The sequence below is a fragment of the Budorcas taxicolor genome, chromosome 20 (assembly GCF_023091745.1).
Source record: "Budorcas taxicolor isolate Tak-1 chromosome 20, Takin1.1, whole genome shotgun sequence".
NCBI lineage: Eukaryota > Metazoa > Chordata > Mammalia > Artiodactyla > Bovidae > Budorcas > Budorcas taxicolor.
Genome location: NC_068929.1, coordinates 26,562,753 through 26,583,176, shown reverse-complemented (window position 1 = coordinate 26,583,176; position 20,424 = coordinate 26,562,753). Strand labels below are relative to the sequence as shown.

Genomic DNA, 20,424 nt, shown 5'->3' with positions numbered 1-20,424 from the left:
AGGAAATAATGAAGCCACAAGCTGACATCTCTAAATCATCTGTAGAGGGGAGCCACCTCCCCTGCTCCCAGTCCAGGAAACCTACATTGGAATAAACTTATATTATGTTAAAATGCTTTCACTTTTTACTTTCATGCATTAGAGAAGGAAATGGCAACCCACTCCAGTGTTCTTGCCTGGTGGGCTGCCATCTCTGGGGTCGCACAGAGTCAGACACGACTGAAGCGACTTAGCAGCAGCAGCAGCAGCAAGGCTTCCATGGTGGCTCAGATGGTAAAGAATCTGCCTATAACGTAGGAGACCCAGGCTCAGTCCCTGGGTCAGGAAGATCCCCTGGAGTAGGAAGTGGTGACCCACTCCAGTATGCTTGCCTGGAGAATTCCATGAACAGAGGAGCCTGGTGTGCTACAGTCCATGGGGTCGCAAAGAGTCAGACGCGATTAACACACACATTCTTGGGAAAACAGTATGATTTTGTGACTAAATATTTTTGTGGGTCGTCTAGAAAAGTCATTCTTTTTTCATCAAAAGGTAGTCATCTTTTTATGATGTCCACAGATTGTTAGCTCTGGGCTTCCTGTTTCTTCTCTAAACTTCCTTGTTTTGTTGGGCTTTGAGTAAATCTTAGTTTTCTATTATTGCTGGATATGATCCAATGATAATAAAAGGCAAGACTTGGTTGGGAATAGTCCTGGAATTTCCCAAGTCCTCTTACTTTAGTGTAAACCAGACTGAAATGAAGAAACCCTATCACCTCTCAACCTGGAAGGGGCCTTGGTCGCCTCAACCCCCACAGGCTTGAGTTTACTTCTGGACACAGGGTTTGGAGGAGGAGGCAGCAGAAGGCAGCCCCTGAGATGCTGGCCTACTGCCTAGCTCTGGGATGTGAAATTCCTGTCAGAGGTCTGCTCTGTCAGCAAAGGTTCAGGAAGTGCCTGGAGTGTTGCTGATTCCATACTGGGAAACTCTGTTATCAAGCTGCGAGGAGGGGCTTTTGAAAGATTGGGGATCCAGGCCACTCAGTACAGAGGACTCTCTGGGCAAAGCTTTTTCCTTTGTTGCACAATCATCTTACAAGAAAGTAATTATTTGAGGACTTTCCTTTGCATAGCCTCCAGGATCACACATTCCTGGTTTTCCTGCTAACCCACTGGTTACCCCCTGCCCTCTCAGTCTCCTTTGCTGGGTCTTTGCCTCCTTCCAGCTGTTGACTTAAAAAATTGCACAACAGGAGACTTGTGAATTAAGTTTTATTTGGGGGCAAAATGAGGACTGTAGCTGGGGAGAACTCAAGTAGCTCTGAGAAACTACTCCAGAAAAGAAGCGGGGAAGGTCAGCGTATATACGAGATTTTGGGGAGAGGGGAATATATGCAGTCAAGTGCTCATTTTTCCAGGTTTCTTCCAGTCTCATGAAGCTTTTGCTAGTCACAAGGAGCAGTCATCACCGTGGAGGATTTTAGTACTTTTCTAGATATGAGGAGATACAAGAACTGGGCTCATAACATTGGCTCCTGAAAATATCTAACCATCTGAAGACCTGTTCTCCCAGTTTTCCCCTGAGCACAGCATGTTTCATTTCTGCTCTGAACTCCTGAACTCCTTTCCTGGTTGTGGGGAGGTGAGGGGTGGGTGGGAGAGGGGTGGGGGCAGGGTTTGAAAATCAGCAGCTATAGCAGCACGTGAGTTAATCTTTATAGAGGTAGATGTGTGCTCAGTTGCTCAGTCATGTCCAACTCTTTGTGACGCCGTGGACTGTATAGAGAAGCCCACCAGGCTTCTCTGTCCATGGAATTTTCTAGGCAAGAATACTGAAGCAAGTTGCCGTTTCCTATTCCAGGGGATCTCCTGACCCAGGGATAAAACCCTCATCTTTTGTGTCTCCTACATTGGCAGGTGGATTCTTTATCACTAGTGCCAGTTGGGAAATACCCAGAGATAGATGGCAAGTGCCAGTGACAAGTGCCAATTTGTAGCTGACACCACCCTTAAATGTTGATGACTCTGAGTTCAGACAGTAATGTTCTCTTACCTTGTTTGATTTCCGTCATAGCCCTCATCACTACTTGAAATTATACTATTTATTTGTTTGCTAGTGTGTCACTTAACTCCTTCACCCAAAAGTAAGATCTGTGAAGTCAGAGCCACTGTCTGGCTCATGTGGAAATCTAAGGCCTAGAGCAATGCTTGGTCCATAACAGGCACTCTAAGCATGCAATAAATAGTTATTGAATTAATCATTGACTGACTGAGTGAATGAATATACAAATTCAGATGATGACACGTAGCATTTCTTATTAAATCAGAGACTAGGAGAAAAGGGTTTTATCGAAGTCAAATTGAGAGTGATATTAGAGTTGAGATTTTTCCAGGGTATTTTGATTCATTGAGATGTGGTCCTGTGTGCTGAAAATACCAAAGAAATGGATAGATTTTGTTTTTATTTGCTACAAGGGTTGGATTAGGTGAACTTCTAATCCAACTTGGATACGTCCAGATTTGAATGTCGTGTGAACCTGGCTACAGACGTACCTCACATTGGGCTCAGCGGTGGCAGCGTGCAGTGGCAGACGGCCATTTTTATCTGGAATATTGTGCTTGGCACCATTTCTGAGTAGACTCACACAGCCTTCCAGCCATCCCTGGAAGAGCAAAAGCAATGTTATACAACACAATCCTGCATGACATAGTAACAGAGTCCAACAAACTTTCTTCAGTTTTCTTTCCCTCTCTTCTTTTGGTTTGGCTAAAAACATATTCTATTTGACCTGAAGTTGTTGGTTAAGGCCCATACCTCCCATTCAGACAGCAGAGAATGGAAGGTCTTGAGGTGTGGATTTTTGAGTTTTCCGGAGGACATTTTCCTGTCAGGGGCAGACGGATCCTAGAGTCTTCTGCCTCTGTCTCCCCAATTCTAGGGCCACTCGCTGAGACTCATTCCCCTTTTAGACTCAGTTTCCAGAGCCAAAGGTGGCAAGTGATGAGGATGATTAGTCAACTCTAGACCCTTTTGGGCTTAACTCCAAATCATGCTAATTTCAAAACTGGATACCATGGTCTGCTTTTAAAACTGGGCTCCTATGTCATTATTTAATTTATTTCTTTTTGGCTTCACTGGGTCTCTGTTGCTGCACAAGGGCTTCTCTAGTTGCAGCGAGTGGGGGCTACTCTCTAGTTACAGCGTGCAGGCTTCTCACTGAGGTGGCTTCTCTTGTTGTGGAGCATGGGGTCCAGAGTGGGAGGGCTTCAGTAGTTGTGGAGCTTGGACTCAGCAGCTGTGGTGCGTGGGCTTAGTTGCCCATCAGCAAGTGGAATCTTCCCACGCCACAGATTGAATCTGTGTCCCCTGATTTGGCAGGAGGATTCTTAACCACTGGACCACCACAGAAGTCCCTAAGTCTTTATGTCCCAAACTCCACTTTATGCCTCAGTTCACCTATATCTGAGGTATGGCCCTTCATCCCCTTTTCCAAGTTCTCTTTCTAGCAACCCCAAAGATAATATCTTTGTTACTCTAGTCAGTCTCTTTTCTGATCCCTAGAATTCTAAACTGAGCTCTACTCCAATGGCTGGGACCCTGCCAGCCACTCACTGCCCTTTCTGCTCTTGAATATGGATCTATTACCAGCACCCTCTTATGTGCTCCCAATTGTTGTTTTATCCACCTCTGAATTCCCCAAGACCCCTCCTGTGAACTCTGTTGCCTACAAATTCACCAGATTGAGACCTGATATTGCCACATCTGATGCTTGACTCCTCCTTGGTTAGCACTTAAAATTGGGTCATTTCTCTACTGTCCCTCTGATTTCAAAGGGAAACTATGACTGCAGGCTAGTCCTTCCTTTCTGTGCATTAATACTTTAAGTAACTGACCCAACCCTGCTGATAACTGAGCTTGGCTCACATGTCAAGGAGAATACCTCCAACATTCATCCAGAATCACTTGGGTTTCCCACCTAATTATAAATAAACTTATAAGTAAATTCAGTTATGATTGTGAATAATAATATAATATAACTCTATTTCTTTCCCTGCTTTATTCCGTTCTTGTATAGTTAAGCCTCAAGATTACCCAGTAATGAGAAAGATTACTGAATATTTTCCCTTGCAATACTGGTAGTAATAAAAATGTTACTAAATGCATGGAAGAGAAAGAAAGATAATGATAAGACCTTTCAGTTCTGAAAAGTCTAGAGAAAAAACTTTCAACAAATCACAGTAAAATTCATAGGTTCTAAGATTGAATATGGCTTTGTAGAGCTGACCAATAATATCTGAGTGTTAAGTAGAGGCAAATAGTTTTCAGTCTTGAGTCACAGTTTACTAAGATATTAAATCTGGTTTTAATTCCTAATGCCTAAGTCATCTAGTTCTCTGATTAAAAGGAAAAATATGAGCAGGAGACCAAAAGGAAAGCATACTGGACAAATTTCAGAGTTGCTAAAGTTTTATAGCTTTTGAAAAACAAATCTTCTGATGGAGGAGGGTTTTAAACATTTTTTATCATTTTGCAACATTTCATGGAAGTATGTATGCGGTTTTCTTTTTTTCTTCTTCAGAAAAGAAATCAGAAAACTATTGACTACATCTGAATTTCATGGTCATTATTTAGAACCAAAAAACTATGTTTTGTACTACTATGTGCTGGGTGACTGCGTGTGGTTCTCCTTCAATTGTGACCAACTTAGGGTATTATTTTTGTTACATTTTACAAATGAGGAAAGAGGTGTAAAGAGGTAAAGAAATTTGCCTAGGACTACACCTCTTTGGTAAGTTTATTTGTACATTGAGTTTGAATCTGTGACTGAGACAATTTCTGAATGTTCCCTTTGTCAAGTTTCTCTTTAATACTTTAATTCAAACATTGCCAGAGAGAGTGGTGGGCTTCACAGTGTAATCACTAAGACGCTATGTATTCTCACCTCCAGGGAAACTCAGAAGAGCCAGTGAGGGGCCCTGCCTTGGGCTTCCAAACAGAGGTGGTGTCAACAGTAGAGTGTAATGCCATGCTGCCATGCAGGCATACTTTCCTATGCAAGCCCTTAGAATGCGTTCCCAGAAAGAGCTGTATGCAACGGTGGCAACTCGCTAAGCTCACTGCTCACCGTGATCTAGAGAACTTCTCCCTGTCTCTGAAGTGGCTATCTAGCCCAAGAAATGTGAAATTTTGAATTTTAGAAGTGTCTCTTGATTCCAGTGTATTCTGTTTGCTTGTTGTTTGTTGTTGTTTAGTTGCTTAGTCACGTCCAACTCTTTTGCAACCCCACGGACTATAGCCCGTCACCCATCAGGCTCCTCTGTCCATGGGATTCTCTAGGCAAGATTACTGGAGTGGGTTGCCATTTACTTCTCCAGGGGATTTTCCCTACCCATGGATCGATCCTGCATCTCCTGCATTGGCAGGCGAATTTTTTACCACTGAGCCACCAGGGAAGCTCCTAGAGGCTTATCAGGAAGATCCAAAATGACTTAAATCCATGCTACCAATTCTAAGTGATTATATAAATGTTGGAGATGATTAAGGCAAAATTTCTTCACTTCTATTTCTATTGACCAGCTGCACAAATCGAAGATCACTCTTCTGCAAGTAGGGGCCCCGTAACAACACATCTAGTCCACACCACTCCTTCACACCCGCCACAGATACAGTTGGTACCAGATAGGTTGCCAGGCAGAGACTCGTGCGGCCATAAGCATCCTGCGTGTTAATATTGGCTCCCATCTTCAACAGCAGCTTCACTGTGTCCACTTGACGTCCAGAAACCGCATGCATTAAGGGTGTACATCCTGGAATGAGACATTTCAACAGCTTTTAAAAATGTTTGACTTGTGAAATTTATGAGTTGACTTTATTTGCCTGTTCATTTATTATGCTCTTTGCAGATGAACTACCCTCAACACAAATTCAGCTGCTGAGCTGAAGAGAGATGATGATTGTTGCTGCATTTATATTGAGTTGGCCAAAAGGTTTTTTTCTTTCTATAAGTTGTCTCTAGTAGTGCTCACTTGTCTCTAACTTCATTCTAAACAATTTTATTTGGTTGTACTGTGATAGCTGTCACATCAGCATGCATTTAAAAAATTATCAAAATTGGTGAATTTTTGTAGCTATTTTAATATTGAAGATGGAAGAAAAAAGCAACATTTTCGGCATATTATGTTTATTATTTCAACAAAGATAAAAGCGCAATGGAAACTCAAAAAAAGATTCTTGCAGTGTATGGGAAAGGTGCTGTGACTGATCAAACATATCAAAGTATTTTGTGAAGTTTCATGCTGGAGATTTCTTGCTGGACGATGCTGCACAGTTGGGTAGACCACTTGAAGCTGATAACAATCAAATCAAGACATTAACTGAGAACGATCAACGTTATACCACACAGAAGGTAGCTGATATATCAAAATTTCCAAATCAAGTATGGAAAATCATTTGCACCTGCTTGGTTATGCTAATCACTTTGATGTTTGGATTCCATATAAGTTAAGCAAAAAACACTTTTGACCTTATTTCTGCATGTGATTCTCTACTTAAACGTAACAAAAACATTTTGCTTTTGAAACAAATTGTGATGGGTAATGACAAGTGGATTCTGTACAATAATGTGGGAACATAAAAGACTGTGGGACAAGTAAAATGAACCACCACCAACCACACCACAAGCCAGTCTTCAATCCAAAGAAGGTGACATGTATATGGTGGGATAGGAAGGTCGTCCTCTATTATGAGCTCCTGGAAAAACCAAACAATTAGTTCCAACTATTGCCCCCAGGGCTTCCCTGGTGGCTCAGATGGTAAAGTGTCTGCCCGCAATGTGGGAGATCTGGGTTTGATCCCTGGGTCGGCAAGATCTCCTGGAGAAGGAAATGGCAACCCACTCCAGTACTCTTGCCTGGAAAATTCCATGGACTGAGGAGCCTGGTAGGCTACAGTCCATGGGGTTGCAAAGAGTTGGACACGACTGAGTGACTTGACTTTCACTTTCTATTGCTGTCAAATAGACCGACTGAAAACAGCACTAGATGAAAAGTGTCTAGAATTAATCAGCAGAAAATACATAAGAGAACTTTTACTTAAAAATTGAAGGAACTTTTTAGCCAGCCCAATATAAATTATGTGTTTTTAGACCCTGTTAAATCTTTTGTAATCTTGCTGTAATTGCTTGATTAAAACATTTTGTGCAGATGATAAAGTTTATTTATTACTACCTTGGGAATCAGCATAATTTGGGACATAACAGGCAGGGTTAAGCCTGAGTTGGTTTGAACAATGCAGAATCTGAAAGCATCTTTAGAAAGCAATGTTGACTAGGCAGACAGGTACAGTACACACTTATTGGAGGTGATTAGTAATATAAAATCACTGCAGATGGTGACTGTAGTCATGAAATTAAAAGATGCTTGCTCCTTGGAAAAAAAGTTATGATCAACCTAGACAGCATATTAAAAAGCAGAGACATTACTTCTCCAACAAAGGTCCGTCTAGTCAAAGACATGGTTTTTCCAGTGGTTGTGTATGGATGTACGAGTTGAACTATAAAGAAAACTGAGCACCAAAGAATTGATGCCTTTGAACTGTGGTGTTGGAGAAGACTCTTGAGCATCCCTTGGACTGAAAGGAGATCCAACCAGTCCATCTTAAAGGAGATCAGTCCTGGGTGTTCATTGGAAGGACTGATGTTGAAGCTGAAACTCCAATACTTTGGCCACCTGATGCAAAGAACTGACTTATTTGAAAATACCCTGATGCTGGGAAAGACTGAGGGCAGGAAGAGAAGGGCACGACAGAAGATGAGATGGTTGGATGGCATCACCGACTCAATGGACATGAGTCTGAGTAAGCTCCAGGAGTTGGTGATGGACAGGGAAGCCTGGCGTGCTGCAGTCCATGGGGTCGCAAAGAGTCAGACACAACTGAGCAACTGAACTGAATTCTCCCCTACTTCATTCTTCTTTTTCAAAATTGTTTTAACTCTCCTAGTTTCTTTGCTTTCTATATAAATTTTAGATAATCTTGTCTATATCCACAAAAGATATCTTACTCGAGTTTGATAGAAATTGCATTAAACTTGTATATGAATTTGGGGAGCATTTCATGTTTACTATATTGAATCTTCTAATCCATGAACATGATCTCTCCATTTATTTTAGATCTTTGATTTCTTTCATCAGCATTTTATACTTTAGAGTATGTAAGTCTTGAATGTATTTTGTTTTATTCACACCTAAACATTTTTTTATTGAGTGATTTTACTTGGTATTGTGGTTTGAATGTTGATGTCCATGTGTTCATTTCTAGTATATATTAATAGAAATAAATTTGGTTTTGTATATTGATTTTGTATCCTGCAACCTTGCTCAATTCATTAGTTTGAGTTTTTGATAGGTTTTTTAGTATTTCCTATGTAGACAATCAAGTTGTGCAAAAAAAGGAACAGTTTTCTTTTTCAATATGTATGCTTGTTTTTTTTTTTTTTTTCTTTTCTTGCTTTTTTGCACTGGCTAGAATTCCCAGGGCTATGTTGAATATGAGAAAGAATAAACTTTTTTGCTTTGTTGCCCATCTCAGGGGCAAAGCATTCAGTCTTTCACCAGTAAGTAAAATGTTAGCTCTAGGGTTTTTTGTAGATACTATCTATCAAATTGAAGAAGATCCCCTCCACACCTATCTTTCTGAGAGTTTTTATTAATGAATGTGTGCTGAATTTTGTCAAATGTTTTTTCTGCATCAACTGATATGATCATGTGGGTTTTCTTCTTAGCTGGTTAAAATGACACATTGCTTAATTTTTCAAGTTTCTTTTTTCAAGGTTTATTTGTTTTTGACTGTGCTGGGTCTTCATTGCTGCATTGGCTTTTCTCCAGTTGTGGCAAGAGGGGGCTCTTCTCTAGGTGGAGTACGCTGGCTTCTCTTGTTGCTGCTCCAAAGCACAGGCTCAGTAGCTCTGGTGCATGGGCTTAGTTGTTCCATAGCATGTGGGATCTTCTTGGACCAGGGATCGAACCCATGTCTCCAGCACTGACAGGCAGATTCTTTACTACTGAGCCACCAGGGAAGCCTCAATTTTCAAGTGTTGAAATGGACTTACATTCCTAGAACAAGCCACATCTGGTCCTGGTATATAATTCTTTTTTATAGATTACTGAATTCTGTTTGCTGGTTTTTAAAATTTTTTATTTGCTTTTTATTTTTTGGCTATACCTCACGGCATGTAGAATCTTAGTTCCCCAATCAGGGATTGGACTTGTGCCCCCTGCATTGGAAGTGCAGAGTCTTAACTCCTGGACCATCAGAGAAGTCCCTATTTGCTGATATTTTGCTAAGGATGTCTGTCTATATCTGTATTCATGTGGAGTATTGGTCTATAGGTTTATTTTTTATATCATCTTTGTCATATGTTGATATCAGAGTAATAGTGGAAACAGTGTCAGACTTTATTTTTTGGGGCTCCAAAATCACTGCAGATGGTGACTGCAGCCATGAAATTAAAAGACACTTACTCTTTGGAAGAAAAGTTATGATCAACCTAGATAGCATATTCAAAAGCAGAGACATTACTTTGCTGACTAAGGCCTGTCTAGTCAAGGCTATGGTTTTTCCTGTGGTCATGTATGGATGTGAGAGTTGGACTGTGAAGAAGGCTGAGCGCTGAAGAATTGATGCTCTTGAACTGTGGTGTTGGAGAGTCCCTTGAACTGCCTGGAGATCCAACCAGTCCATTCTGAAGGAGATCAGCCCTGGGATTTCTTTGGAAGGAATGATGCTAAAGCTGAAACTCCAGTATTTTGGCCACCTGATTCAAAGAGCTGACTCATTGGAAAAGACTCTGATGCTGGGAGGGATTTGGGGCAGGAGGAGAAGGGGACGACAGAGGATGAGATGGCTGGATGGCATCACTGACTCTATGGACGTGAATCTGAGTGAACTCCGGGAGTTGGTGATGGACAGGGAGGCCTGGCGTGCTGTGATTCATGGGGTCGCAAAGAGTCGGACATGACTGAGTGACTGAACTGAACTGAATATTAGTTTCATAATAATAACTCAAAAAAGTTTCTCTCTCTTCTGGAAGAGATTATGTAGAGTTGGTATTAATTTTATTTAAAAATATCTCAAAGTCCCCAGTGAAATCATCTAGGCCTGATGATGTCTTTTTCTGGGAATTTTAAAATTATGAATTTAAGTTCCTTCATAGTTATAGAACTATTCAAATAAAGTCCTATTGGGTGAACTGTGGTTATTTATCTTTTTTGAGGAATTGCTCCATTTCATCTAAATGGTCAAATTATGTGTGTAGAGCTGTTTGCTATATTTTCTTATTATCCTTTAAATGTCTGCAGGGTTATTCCTGATAGTGATAACTTGGATCTCTTTCATTTTCCTTTTTGTCCTTATTGGTAGAGGTTTATAAGCTTTATTGACCTTTTCAAAGAATTAGTTTCTTGGTTCATTGACTTTCTCTATTTTCTCTCATTTCCAACTTCTCACCCCATAGCAGATGTATAAGTAATTCTTCTTTAAAAAATGAATGAAGAAACTACCATGGATAAATTAGGGAGCAACCACACACTTTACAACACATTTTATTGTCATGATAAGGGAATTCCAATCTCCTCTCAGGACAAGTCAACTGGTTAAAAATGATTAATTGCTTCCCAGAAATACTAGGATAGAGAAACCAATGATAAATACTTTGTTATAGTTCCATAGGTCCTTGAGGCTGCCACCTCTTCCTCTCCTCCTCCTTTTTGTATCTCTTCTCTTCCTCTTTCCTCTTCTTAGTCTTCCTCTGCATTCTTTAACCCTTTTTTCCTTCAGTTGTTCAGATTGCTTCATTGCTATTTTTTCTATTTCCAATTTCACTGATCCTTTCCTCTGCTTCCTCATTCTGCTGCTGAGCTTAGCCATTGAGTTTTTAATTGTAATTATTGTATTTTTCAGTTTTAAAAATTTCCACTTGATTCTTCTTTATATCCGTTATTTCTTTGCCGAGCTTTTCTATTTTTCGTTTGTTTGTTTCAAGCATACTTGTAATTGCTTACTGAAGCATTTTTCCATGGTTACTTGAAAATCTTTACCAGATAATTCTAACATCTGTCATCTCAGTGTTGGCATCTATTGATTGTTTTTTCCATTCAGCTCGAGGTCTTATTGATACTTGGTATGTCAAATGATTTTCTTTGAAACTTGGACATTTGGAGTATTGCATTATAGGTTGCCTAAGTCTTGCTTAAATCCTCTATTTTAGCTGTTTTTTTCTGATACTGCTCCAAAGGGGAAATGAAGGGGGGACACCACCTCAGTACTGCCAGGTAAGATTAGAAGTCTAAGTCCCTGACTTAGCTTTCATTGACATCTAAGGGAGAAGACCTTTCATTACTGGGTGGTGGTGAGAACCCTAATTCTGAAGAAGGAATCCCCTGACACTGCCTCAGAGGTGGCGATGTGGGTACTTCATTACCAGCTGAAGGTGGAGGTGCAGGCTCCCAGCTTGGTCTTTGCTAGAATGAATGGGGTTGAGGTTGTAGTTTGTTGTTGTTGTTGTTTTGGTGGGAGTGTTTGGTGGAGTAGACTCATTATTGTCTAAAAGTTTTTTGTCTTGCTATGTGATCCCTTTCTTGGTTCTTTGACTAGAGAGCAGGCTTTTGTTGGGGGCTTTTTCGCTCTCTGTCCACTGATATTTTTACATTGTCAGCTTCTTCACTTCCAAGTCTTGGAAATTTGGGGCAAAAAGGAGGCCCAGGAAATTCACCACTATGTCATTCCTTGGGTCTCAAGGTCCTAGCTAGTCTGTCATTTTCTCTCTACCTTCCAGAGTGTTCTTATGTTTATGCTATATACAATATTCAGGATTTTTAGTTGCATTTAGCAGAAGGAATAAAAAAAAAAGTCCTACTTCTGCCCTGTCTTCCCAGAAGCAGAAGTCCTAGCTCCCTGGCTTTAATAACCACACTTTCCCTAACATCCACTGCTACCAAAAATAGCCTCTTCTTTTCATATACTTCTTCTAATGTCATCTACTTTGCCTATCTACTTTTGTCACTCATACAAAGAAGTTGAAAACAAACTCAGACTGAACAGCTTTATGAGAAGAGGTGATATAAAAGAGTTTGAAGATTTGTGTTCATGATTCTCATTAAATGAAATACTGAGGGAACTGTACATGGTTACAGGATATTCCTTGACCCTTCAGTATCAAAGTAGCCTTTCAAATATCATTTTCTTAACATTGCTCACCTCTGGAGGCCATTTCTGAAAGGACAGATCAGGACATTCTGTAGGTTCCAAAACGAATAAATAGCTCACCTTCACTGTCACAGCATTCTAGGATGGAAGGGTCTTCCCGAATCACAGCAGTCAGAGCACTGACATCTCCGTTAGATGCTGCCTGATAAACCATGGTCAGATCAACTTCTTCAGATGAATCACCTTCATGAATCAAACAGAGACAAACTTGGTATGTGGGGAGAATTCACTGAAAGAGTAACAACACCCAGAGGGTCACCCACACAAGTGATTCATGAAAATCTCTGGCGAATCTAAGCAGAAGGCTGAGTCATACTGATCACACACAACTTCACTACTTCTGAAGAAAGGTGGGTCCCGGTGGGCTGCCTTGTAACGTCATTATATATTGGGAAGGAGCTTGAGGGAGTAGATGTCCTCTGAGATTTAATGATTCTCTCCAAGCGTTCAGACTACTTGAAACCAGTGAGAACAGATTGGAAAGTGGAGCCTTTATCTTGGTTCGGGGTTTCCCTTTTTGATCTGAAATATGTTACTTTCCCTTTCAGTGACTCAGTTTACCCACCTTTGAAGGAGATAATGTGCTCCTTATTGTCTGCCCTCTAGATGGGCTCTCTGCCCTTTCCTCTTGCTCTGAATCCTATGGGCTAACATTACTGAGCACATCACCCAGGCCTCCTGGCCCTCAGTGTCCATGGGAGGCAATGGCAGGAGACTGGTGAGGAGAAGAGGAGGAGAAAGAGATGGGGCATTTCCTCTTGCCTTCCCCTAGTACAGAGTCTGGCAGCAGCTGCTTCTCTTTCAGCAGGAGGGTCCTTTCCCCAGAACCAGGCCTCACTGGGCTCCCTGTGGTAACAAACATTGTCCTTTCAATCCTGCCTCATCTCTGCATGCAGTCCCTTCACAAAAGCCCTTCATTTGAACCATCTGGGGTTTCATGACATGGTGAATCCAAAGGAAACAGAGCTGTATCACACAAACATAGGGAACAAATATACAGACACCAGTGGGGAGAGGGGGTGGAGGATGAATGGGGAGATTGAGATTCACATGTATACACTATTGATGCTATGTATAAAATGGATAACTAATGAGATGGGAACCTACTGTAGAGCACAAGGAACTGTACTGAGTGCTCTGGGGTGACCTAAATGGGGAGGGAATCCACAAAAGAGGGGATATGTGTATACATACAGCTGATTCACTTTGCTGTATAGAAGAAACTTATACAACATTGTAAAGCAACTGTATTCCAATAAAGATTTTTTAATTAACAGAAACAGAGCTATATGCAACTCCTTTGAATCTGATGTGTGCTCAGTTGCCCAGTTGTGTCCAATTCTTTGTGGTCCCATGGACTGTAGCCCGCCAGGCTCCTCTCTCCAGGGAATTTTCCAGCCAAGAATACTGGAGTAGGTTGTCACTTTCTCCTCCAAAGGATCTTCCTGATTCAGGGATTGAACCTCATCTCTTGCATCCCCTGAGCTAGCAGGCAGGTTCTTTACATGTGAGCCCAGTGAGGTCTGGTTCTGGGGAAAGGACCCTCCTGCTGAAAGAGAAGCAGCTGCTGCTAGACTCTGTACTAGGGGAAGGCAAGAGGAAATGCCGCATCTCTTTCTCCTCTTCTTAGCCACTTGGATTATACCTTTTTGCATGTTTGAACCAACTGATAGTATTGCCAAAAGTGACAAGAGAACTGTGGGTTAGGTGACCCCAGGGGAGCAATGAAAGGACTGGGAGAGAAGTTTTGTTTATGAGGACACCTCTTGTGAAGTGCTGTGCCGAGGCCCCCTACTTAATATCTCCCACACGTGGCCGTGGTTCAGGGAAAATATACGTGTATAAGAAAAGTTCTTAGAATTGTGTTTTTCTACTAATGTGGACGTTATACTAGAGACACTTTATAGTTCTAATGGATCTTTAGTTGGCAGTGGTCCTAACCCCTTGGCTTGGTTTCCTTTTCCCAGTACTTCTGGGAAGTCACTAATGACTTTTTAACCAGCTGACGTGTTCCAGGAGAAGCTTGTCACTGAAAATGATTCACTTGCGACAACAAACTGCCTTGTGAAGTGAGTAGCTGCTCCCTAATTTAACCATGGTAGATTTGTTACTGTAGGAGCTTCTTTCAAAGCCAACCCACATGTACATTTGACTGAAGCCTGGGAGTGAGTGGTAATGGATGTGAAAGGCAAGTGCCACTTCTCTGTAAGTGTAAGACTCTGGAGCTGCAACAGTGGGGTTCAATTCCTGATTTGTACTAACCAGCTGTGTAAATTTGGGCCAGTTACACTCTCTGGGTCTTAGTTTCCTTGTCTTCAAGATGGAGATGATGATGATAATAACCATGTACTTCATAAAGTTGCTGTGAGGAATAAATGAGTTAATATTTAACCCTATATGCTTTTAGAACAGGGCATAGTGTGTTGTAAATGCTGTATATACTTGGCTATTACTACTGTTACCACTTTTTCTTGAGAGTGTGCATGTTTTAAGAACATTTGGAATCTGGGGGATATAAAGAAAAAGGTCTTTCTGATGATGGCTAGATGAAGGATGCATAGATGGCATAGAGCATTCACTTTCTACTAGAAGCCCTCCCAGGACCACAGACATTTTGTGAAGATTGTTCATAATATCTCTGGACACAAGAAACAGGGCCAAGACTTAAGCATAAAGATGGGCCTGGTGTCAGGTTATATGACTTGATATCGAAGATACTGGAGATGTCACTTCAAAAGGAAGGTCATGGTGGTGGGCTGAAGTACATGGTGTTTATAACCTGTTTATATCACATGTATAAATGTGATACATAAATGTGTACTCATCACTGAGTGCAATAAAATCTGTAAGGCACACTCACCGCACTGTTACGTACACACAGCTGAGAGAAACAAGGAATGCACTGCCTGATAGAATAGAATTCGAATGATTTACCGGAAGGATTCTAACAACATTGTATTTAGTAGAGATAAACTAAAGGCAATATCTTTTAGTCCATAAAATATTCGGTTGAACTAACTGAATGGTGGTTGAACCTGTCTGGTGGCTCAGATGGTAAAGAATCTGCCTGCAATTTGGGAGACCCAGGTTCGATCCCTGGGTCGGGAAGATGTGCTGGAGAAGGAAACGGCAACCTGCTTCAGTATTCTTGCCTGAAGAATCCCAAGGAAGGAGGAGCCTGGTGGGCTACAGTCCATGGGGTTGCAAAGAGTCTGACACTACTGAATGACTAACACTTTCACTTTGAGCCTGTAGTTTTTGTTTTTTTTTTTTTTTTAATATTTGTTTATTTGTTTATTTTTGGCTGCTCTGGGTCGTCACTGCTGTGTGACGGCTTTTTCTAGTTGCAGGGAGCAGGGGCTTCTCTCTAGTTGTAGTGTGCGGGCTTCTCATTGCAGTGGATTCTCTTGTAGAGCACGGGCTCTAGCCATGCGGGTTTCAGTTAGTTGCTGCGTGGGGGCTCAGCATTTGCAGCTTGTGGGTTCTAGAGTGCAGGTTCAGTAGTTGTGGCACATGGGCCCAGTTGTCCCAAAGCATGTGGTATCTTCCCAGACAAGGGAACAAATTCGTCTTCCCTGTATTCCAAGGGGGATTCTTAACCAGTGGACTGCAAAGGAAGCCTGAACCTGTAGTTTTGTTCCTCAACATCCCCTTACCCTGCTGGTGACCTTAACCTTATTATCCTCTATGGACTATCTCCTCTCCTCTTTCAGCCCAGGGAGTTGACTAGTTCCTGCTCAGGGCTGGCACATGGGACTAGAACTAAGCCAATCAACACCAGCACTATCCTGGCCACAGAGATTGGTTCAGGGATGTGCCCCAATCAGAGCCCATGAAAGCCCGTGACAGTTTGGATATTTTGGGATTGCTGGGAGCAAGTTTTGTCCTACCACCCCTGAAGCCAGGAGTTATAGGGGACATCTCAGGGGCAGAGGGCCTAAGAATGAAGACAAGAGAAGAAGAGCAGAGCTGGGCTAAGAGAAGAAAATAATTGAGACCAGGTGACATTGTTTAAATCCCTGAATCAAGCCATACCTTAAGCCAGCACCATTTGGGAACATTTACATGAACCAATACATTTCTTGTTTTTGCTTAAGTTTTTTGCACAGATTTCATGTATTTGTTTTTCTTTTTAATCACTCAAAGAGTTTTAACTGACAAAAGGTTTTTAGTGGTGGCATATTAGAAAAGCACACAGCCTTTAGCAGTTGGGCAGTTAACGCTATAGGAATTAATGTGACAATCAACTAGTAGGACTCTGGCTGTAGTGATAATAGTCTAGTAACAGAAGCGTAGGGGATAATAGGTTTTTTCCTTTTTTTCATTGTGCTGAGTCTTACTTGTAGCACTCAGAATCTTCATTGCTGCATGCAGGATCTTTTCTGTGGTATGTGGGACCTAGTTCCTGGACCAGGGGTCAAACCCAGGCCCCCTGCATTGGGAGCGCAGAGTCTTAACCACTGGACCACCAGGGAAGTCTTGGCTTTTTTTCTTCTTAACTAACTGGTCATTGTCATGCCGAGGTCTATGGCCCATGGACTAAATGGGTTATAGGCTGGTAGCTGAAGGATATTCAGAGAGTGACCTGAGGATGACTGGACTTTATGTAATAGGATGAACAGCAGAAGGAGATGGCTGTGAGATTCCTTTGTGAGGCTGTGTTGGTTGCCTTCATTTATTTGACTATTTTTCTTAAGTAAAAAAATTGTGGTAGATATTTATAACATAAAGTTTGCATTTTAACCAGTTTTAAGTGCAGAGTTCAGCAGCATGATTTATATCACCACTATCCAACTCCATAATTCTTTTCATCTTCCAAAACTCAAATTCTGTATCCATTAGACAAAAACTCTCCACTCCTTCCTCTCTGTCTCCTGGAAACCATTCCATTTTCTGTCTCTATGAATTTGATCACTCTAGATATCTCATTTAAGTGGAATCAACATTATCTGTCCTTTTGTTACTGGCTTATTTCACTTAACAGAGTGTCCTGGAGATTCACTCACATTGTAGCATGTCTTAGAATTTCCTTCTTTTTAAAGGCTGGATAATCTGCTGTGTGTATGTAACACATTTTGTTTATTCATTCATCTATTGGTGGGCACTTGGGTTGTTTCCACCTTTTGGCTATTGTGAGCAATGCTGCTGCAAACACTGGTATACAAATAATTTTTTCAGATTCTGCTTTCAATTCTTTCAAGTGTATACTTAGAAGTGAAATTGCAGGATTTCATGATAATTCTCTCTTTAATTTTTTTAAGGGAACACTGTACTGTTTTCCAGTGTGGCTCCTACAGTTCATATTCTTACCAACAGTGCTCAAAGGTTCCAATTTTCCTTGTCTTTACCAACACTTGTTATTTCCTGTTTTTAGGTTCTTGTGTTGGTTTGTTTTAATAATAGCTAGCCTGATGGGTGTGAAGTAATGTTTTGTGGTTTTGATTTGCATTTCCCTATGATTAGTGATGCTGAGCATCTTTTTCTTTTTTTTCATGCCTTTTTTGGTGTTTGTATATCTTCTCTGGAGTGATATCTAAGTCCTTTGTCCATTTTTAATTGTTTTTTTTTTTTTTTTCTGTTCAGTTGTAGAAATTCTTTTTTATGTTCTTGATATTAACTCCTTATCAGATATGTAATTTGTATACATTTTCTCCTATAGTGTGTGTTGCCTTACCACTGTTGATAGTGTCTTGATATACAAAAGCATTTAACTTTAATGCAGTTCAAATTGTCTGTCTTTCATTGTCTGTGCTTCTGTCATTACATCTGAGAAATTATTGCCAAATTCAATATCATTTTCCTTCTACATTTTTTCTAAGAGTTTTATAGGTTTAGGTCTCATGTTTAGGTCTTTGATCCGTTTTAAGGTATTGGTTGTAGATGGTATTGGTTGTAGATGGTATTGGTTGTAGACGGTGTAAATGACTTCATCATTTTGCACTTGTCTGTGCAGTTGTTTCTGAATTATTTGTTGAAAAGACAATTCTTCCCTCCATTGAATGGTCTCGGCACCCTTGTTGACCCCTCAGTTGACTCCTAAGTTGATCACAGATGTATGAGATTATTTCTAGACTCACTTCTATTCCATGGATCCGTATGTCTGTCTCCACGCCAGTACTATACTGTTTTGATTGCTGCAGCTTTACAGTATGGTTTGAAATCAGGCGGTGTGAGATCTCCAACTTTGCTCTTCTTTTGTAAGTTTCTTTTTTTCTTTTGGTCATTTGGGGTCCTTTGAAATTTCACATGAATTTTAGGATGGATTTTTATATTTCTACAAAAATATCACCAGGGTTTGGCTAGGGACTGCATCAAATCCATAAACCTCTGGGTAGTATTGACATCTTAACAACATTGTCTTTTAATCCATGAAACACAAGACATGTTTCCATTTATTGGTGTCTAATTTGTTTCAACAATGTCTTATAGTTTTCAATATGTAAGTCTTTTGCCTTCTTGATTTTTTTCCTAAGTGTTTTATTCTTCTTGATGCTACTATAAACAGAATTATTTTTCAAGGAGCTTTTAGGCAGAGAAGTTTATGGTTAAACTTTCCTGTGAAATTCCAGCAGTTAGAAATAGCAATGGTAATGACAGAAGGGTACTTTAATTGTCAGAGCACTGTAAAAATGTCCTGGGTCACCTCAAGAGGTAGTAGTGAACTTCTGTTGATAAAGATGTCTATCTTGGCTAGGTGGTCGCCAAGGGGGTGTGTTTCAGAAGGAATTCAGACACAGAGAGAAGCACAAGGTCTGGGGAAGGGAAGATGTGTTAGGCAAAACAGAATGTATTTCAGAATTTCTTCTAGCCCTGAGATACTATGTTTGTGTGCTCAGTCATGTCCAACTCTTATGACCTCACATACTATAGCCCACCAGGCTTCTCTGTCCATGGGATATTTTAAGCAAGAATACTGGAGTGGGTTGCCATTTCCTCTTCCAAGGGATCTTCCCGACCCAGGGATTGAAACTATGCCTCCTGAATCTCCTGCTTGGCAGGTGGATTCTTTCGCACTGGGTCATAAGATAATATACTAAATTACAAAATGATTAGGAAATAGGAAAGGAACGAACTTCCAAGGAAATTGTGTAGAAACAGTCAATTTAAATTGCAGTCAATGCAAATAATTATGCCTAAATCTGAGATAGTACAAAGAATTTCTGTAGATATGAGGAAGGGTGATTTAGAAATAACAAGTATGAGAAGAACAACTGATGGTCCTGATGGAATCTAAAATAGAGGCAAGAAAAATTCTTTTCTATCAAAAGTCACAAAGCCATTTAAGATATGCAGAAGATCTACATTAACAAACAATACATACATTCTTCCTTATCTCCTTCCTTCTTTCTTTATCCTCTTGTTATCTACTATCTATTTTTTTGTCTGTTTATCTACCAATCAGCTATTTATCATCTGTTTATCTTTCTTTCCATTTAATTTTAGAGGAGGAGCATGGTTTGAATGGCTTTTGTCTCTCCAACTGTGTGAGAGTTAAACAGATAGACTTACATATGGATGCATAAAGAAAAATTCTATAATTCACAGAGGGAAAGAGACTGAATTAGAGAAAATGGAAAACAGACATTAAAGAATAAAAAGAATGAAGTATGTGAACAGATGTGGTTTAGTCACTAAGTTGTGTCTGACTCTTGTGACCCCATGGACTGTAGCCCACCAAGTTCCTCTGTCCATAGGATTTTCCAGGCAGGAATACTGGAGTAGCTGCCATTTCCTTCTCCAGGGGGTCTTCCTGACCCAGGGATTGAACCCGGGTCTCCTTCACTGCAGGCATTCTTTCAACTGAGCTACCATGAACAGATGTAGATTATATTTTTATAAAAAATTATCTGTATATATATATATAAATGAAAAATATAAGACAAGAAGAATATGCATCAAAACATCAATAGAGATAATTTCTTACATATTATTCAGTACTTTCTATATTTTACCAATTCTCCACAATGAATTTATATATATTATTGTTGTTTAGTCGCTAAGTCATGTCTGATTCTTTTGAGATCCCATGGACTGTAGCCCTCCAGTCTCCTCTGTCTGTGGGATTTTTCAGGCAAGAATACTGTATTGGGTTGCCATTTCCTTCTCCAGTGGATCTTCCTGAGCTGGGGATCGAACCCACATCTCTTGAATTTACAGGCATTGGCGGATTGATTCTTTACCCCA

General features: G+C 40.6%; 1 protein-coding gene across 1 annotated transcript in view; it reads right to left on the bottom strand.

The window, feature by feature from the left end:
- The window catches only part of ANKRD55 (ankyrin repeat domain 55), a 110,168-nt gene that overhangs the window by 66,292 nt on the left and 23,452 nt on the right, over window positions 1-20,424 (bottom strand). The window contains exons 2-4 of the mRNA XM_052659276.1: window positions 12,301-12,423; window positions 5,656-5,786; window positions 2,532-2,641 (exon numbers count right to left, since the gene is read on the bottom strand). Coding sequence (XP_052515236.1) covers window positions 2,532-2,641; window positions 5,656-5,786; window positions 12,301-12,423 — 364 coding nt within the window. The remainder of the gene's footprint in view (window positions 1-2,531; window positions 2,642-5,655; window positions 5,787-12,300; window positions 12,424-20,424) is intronic.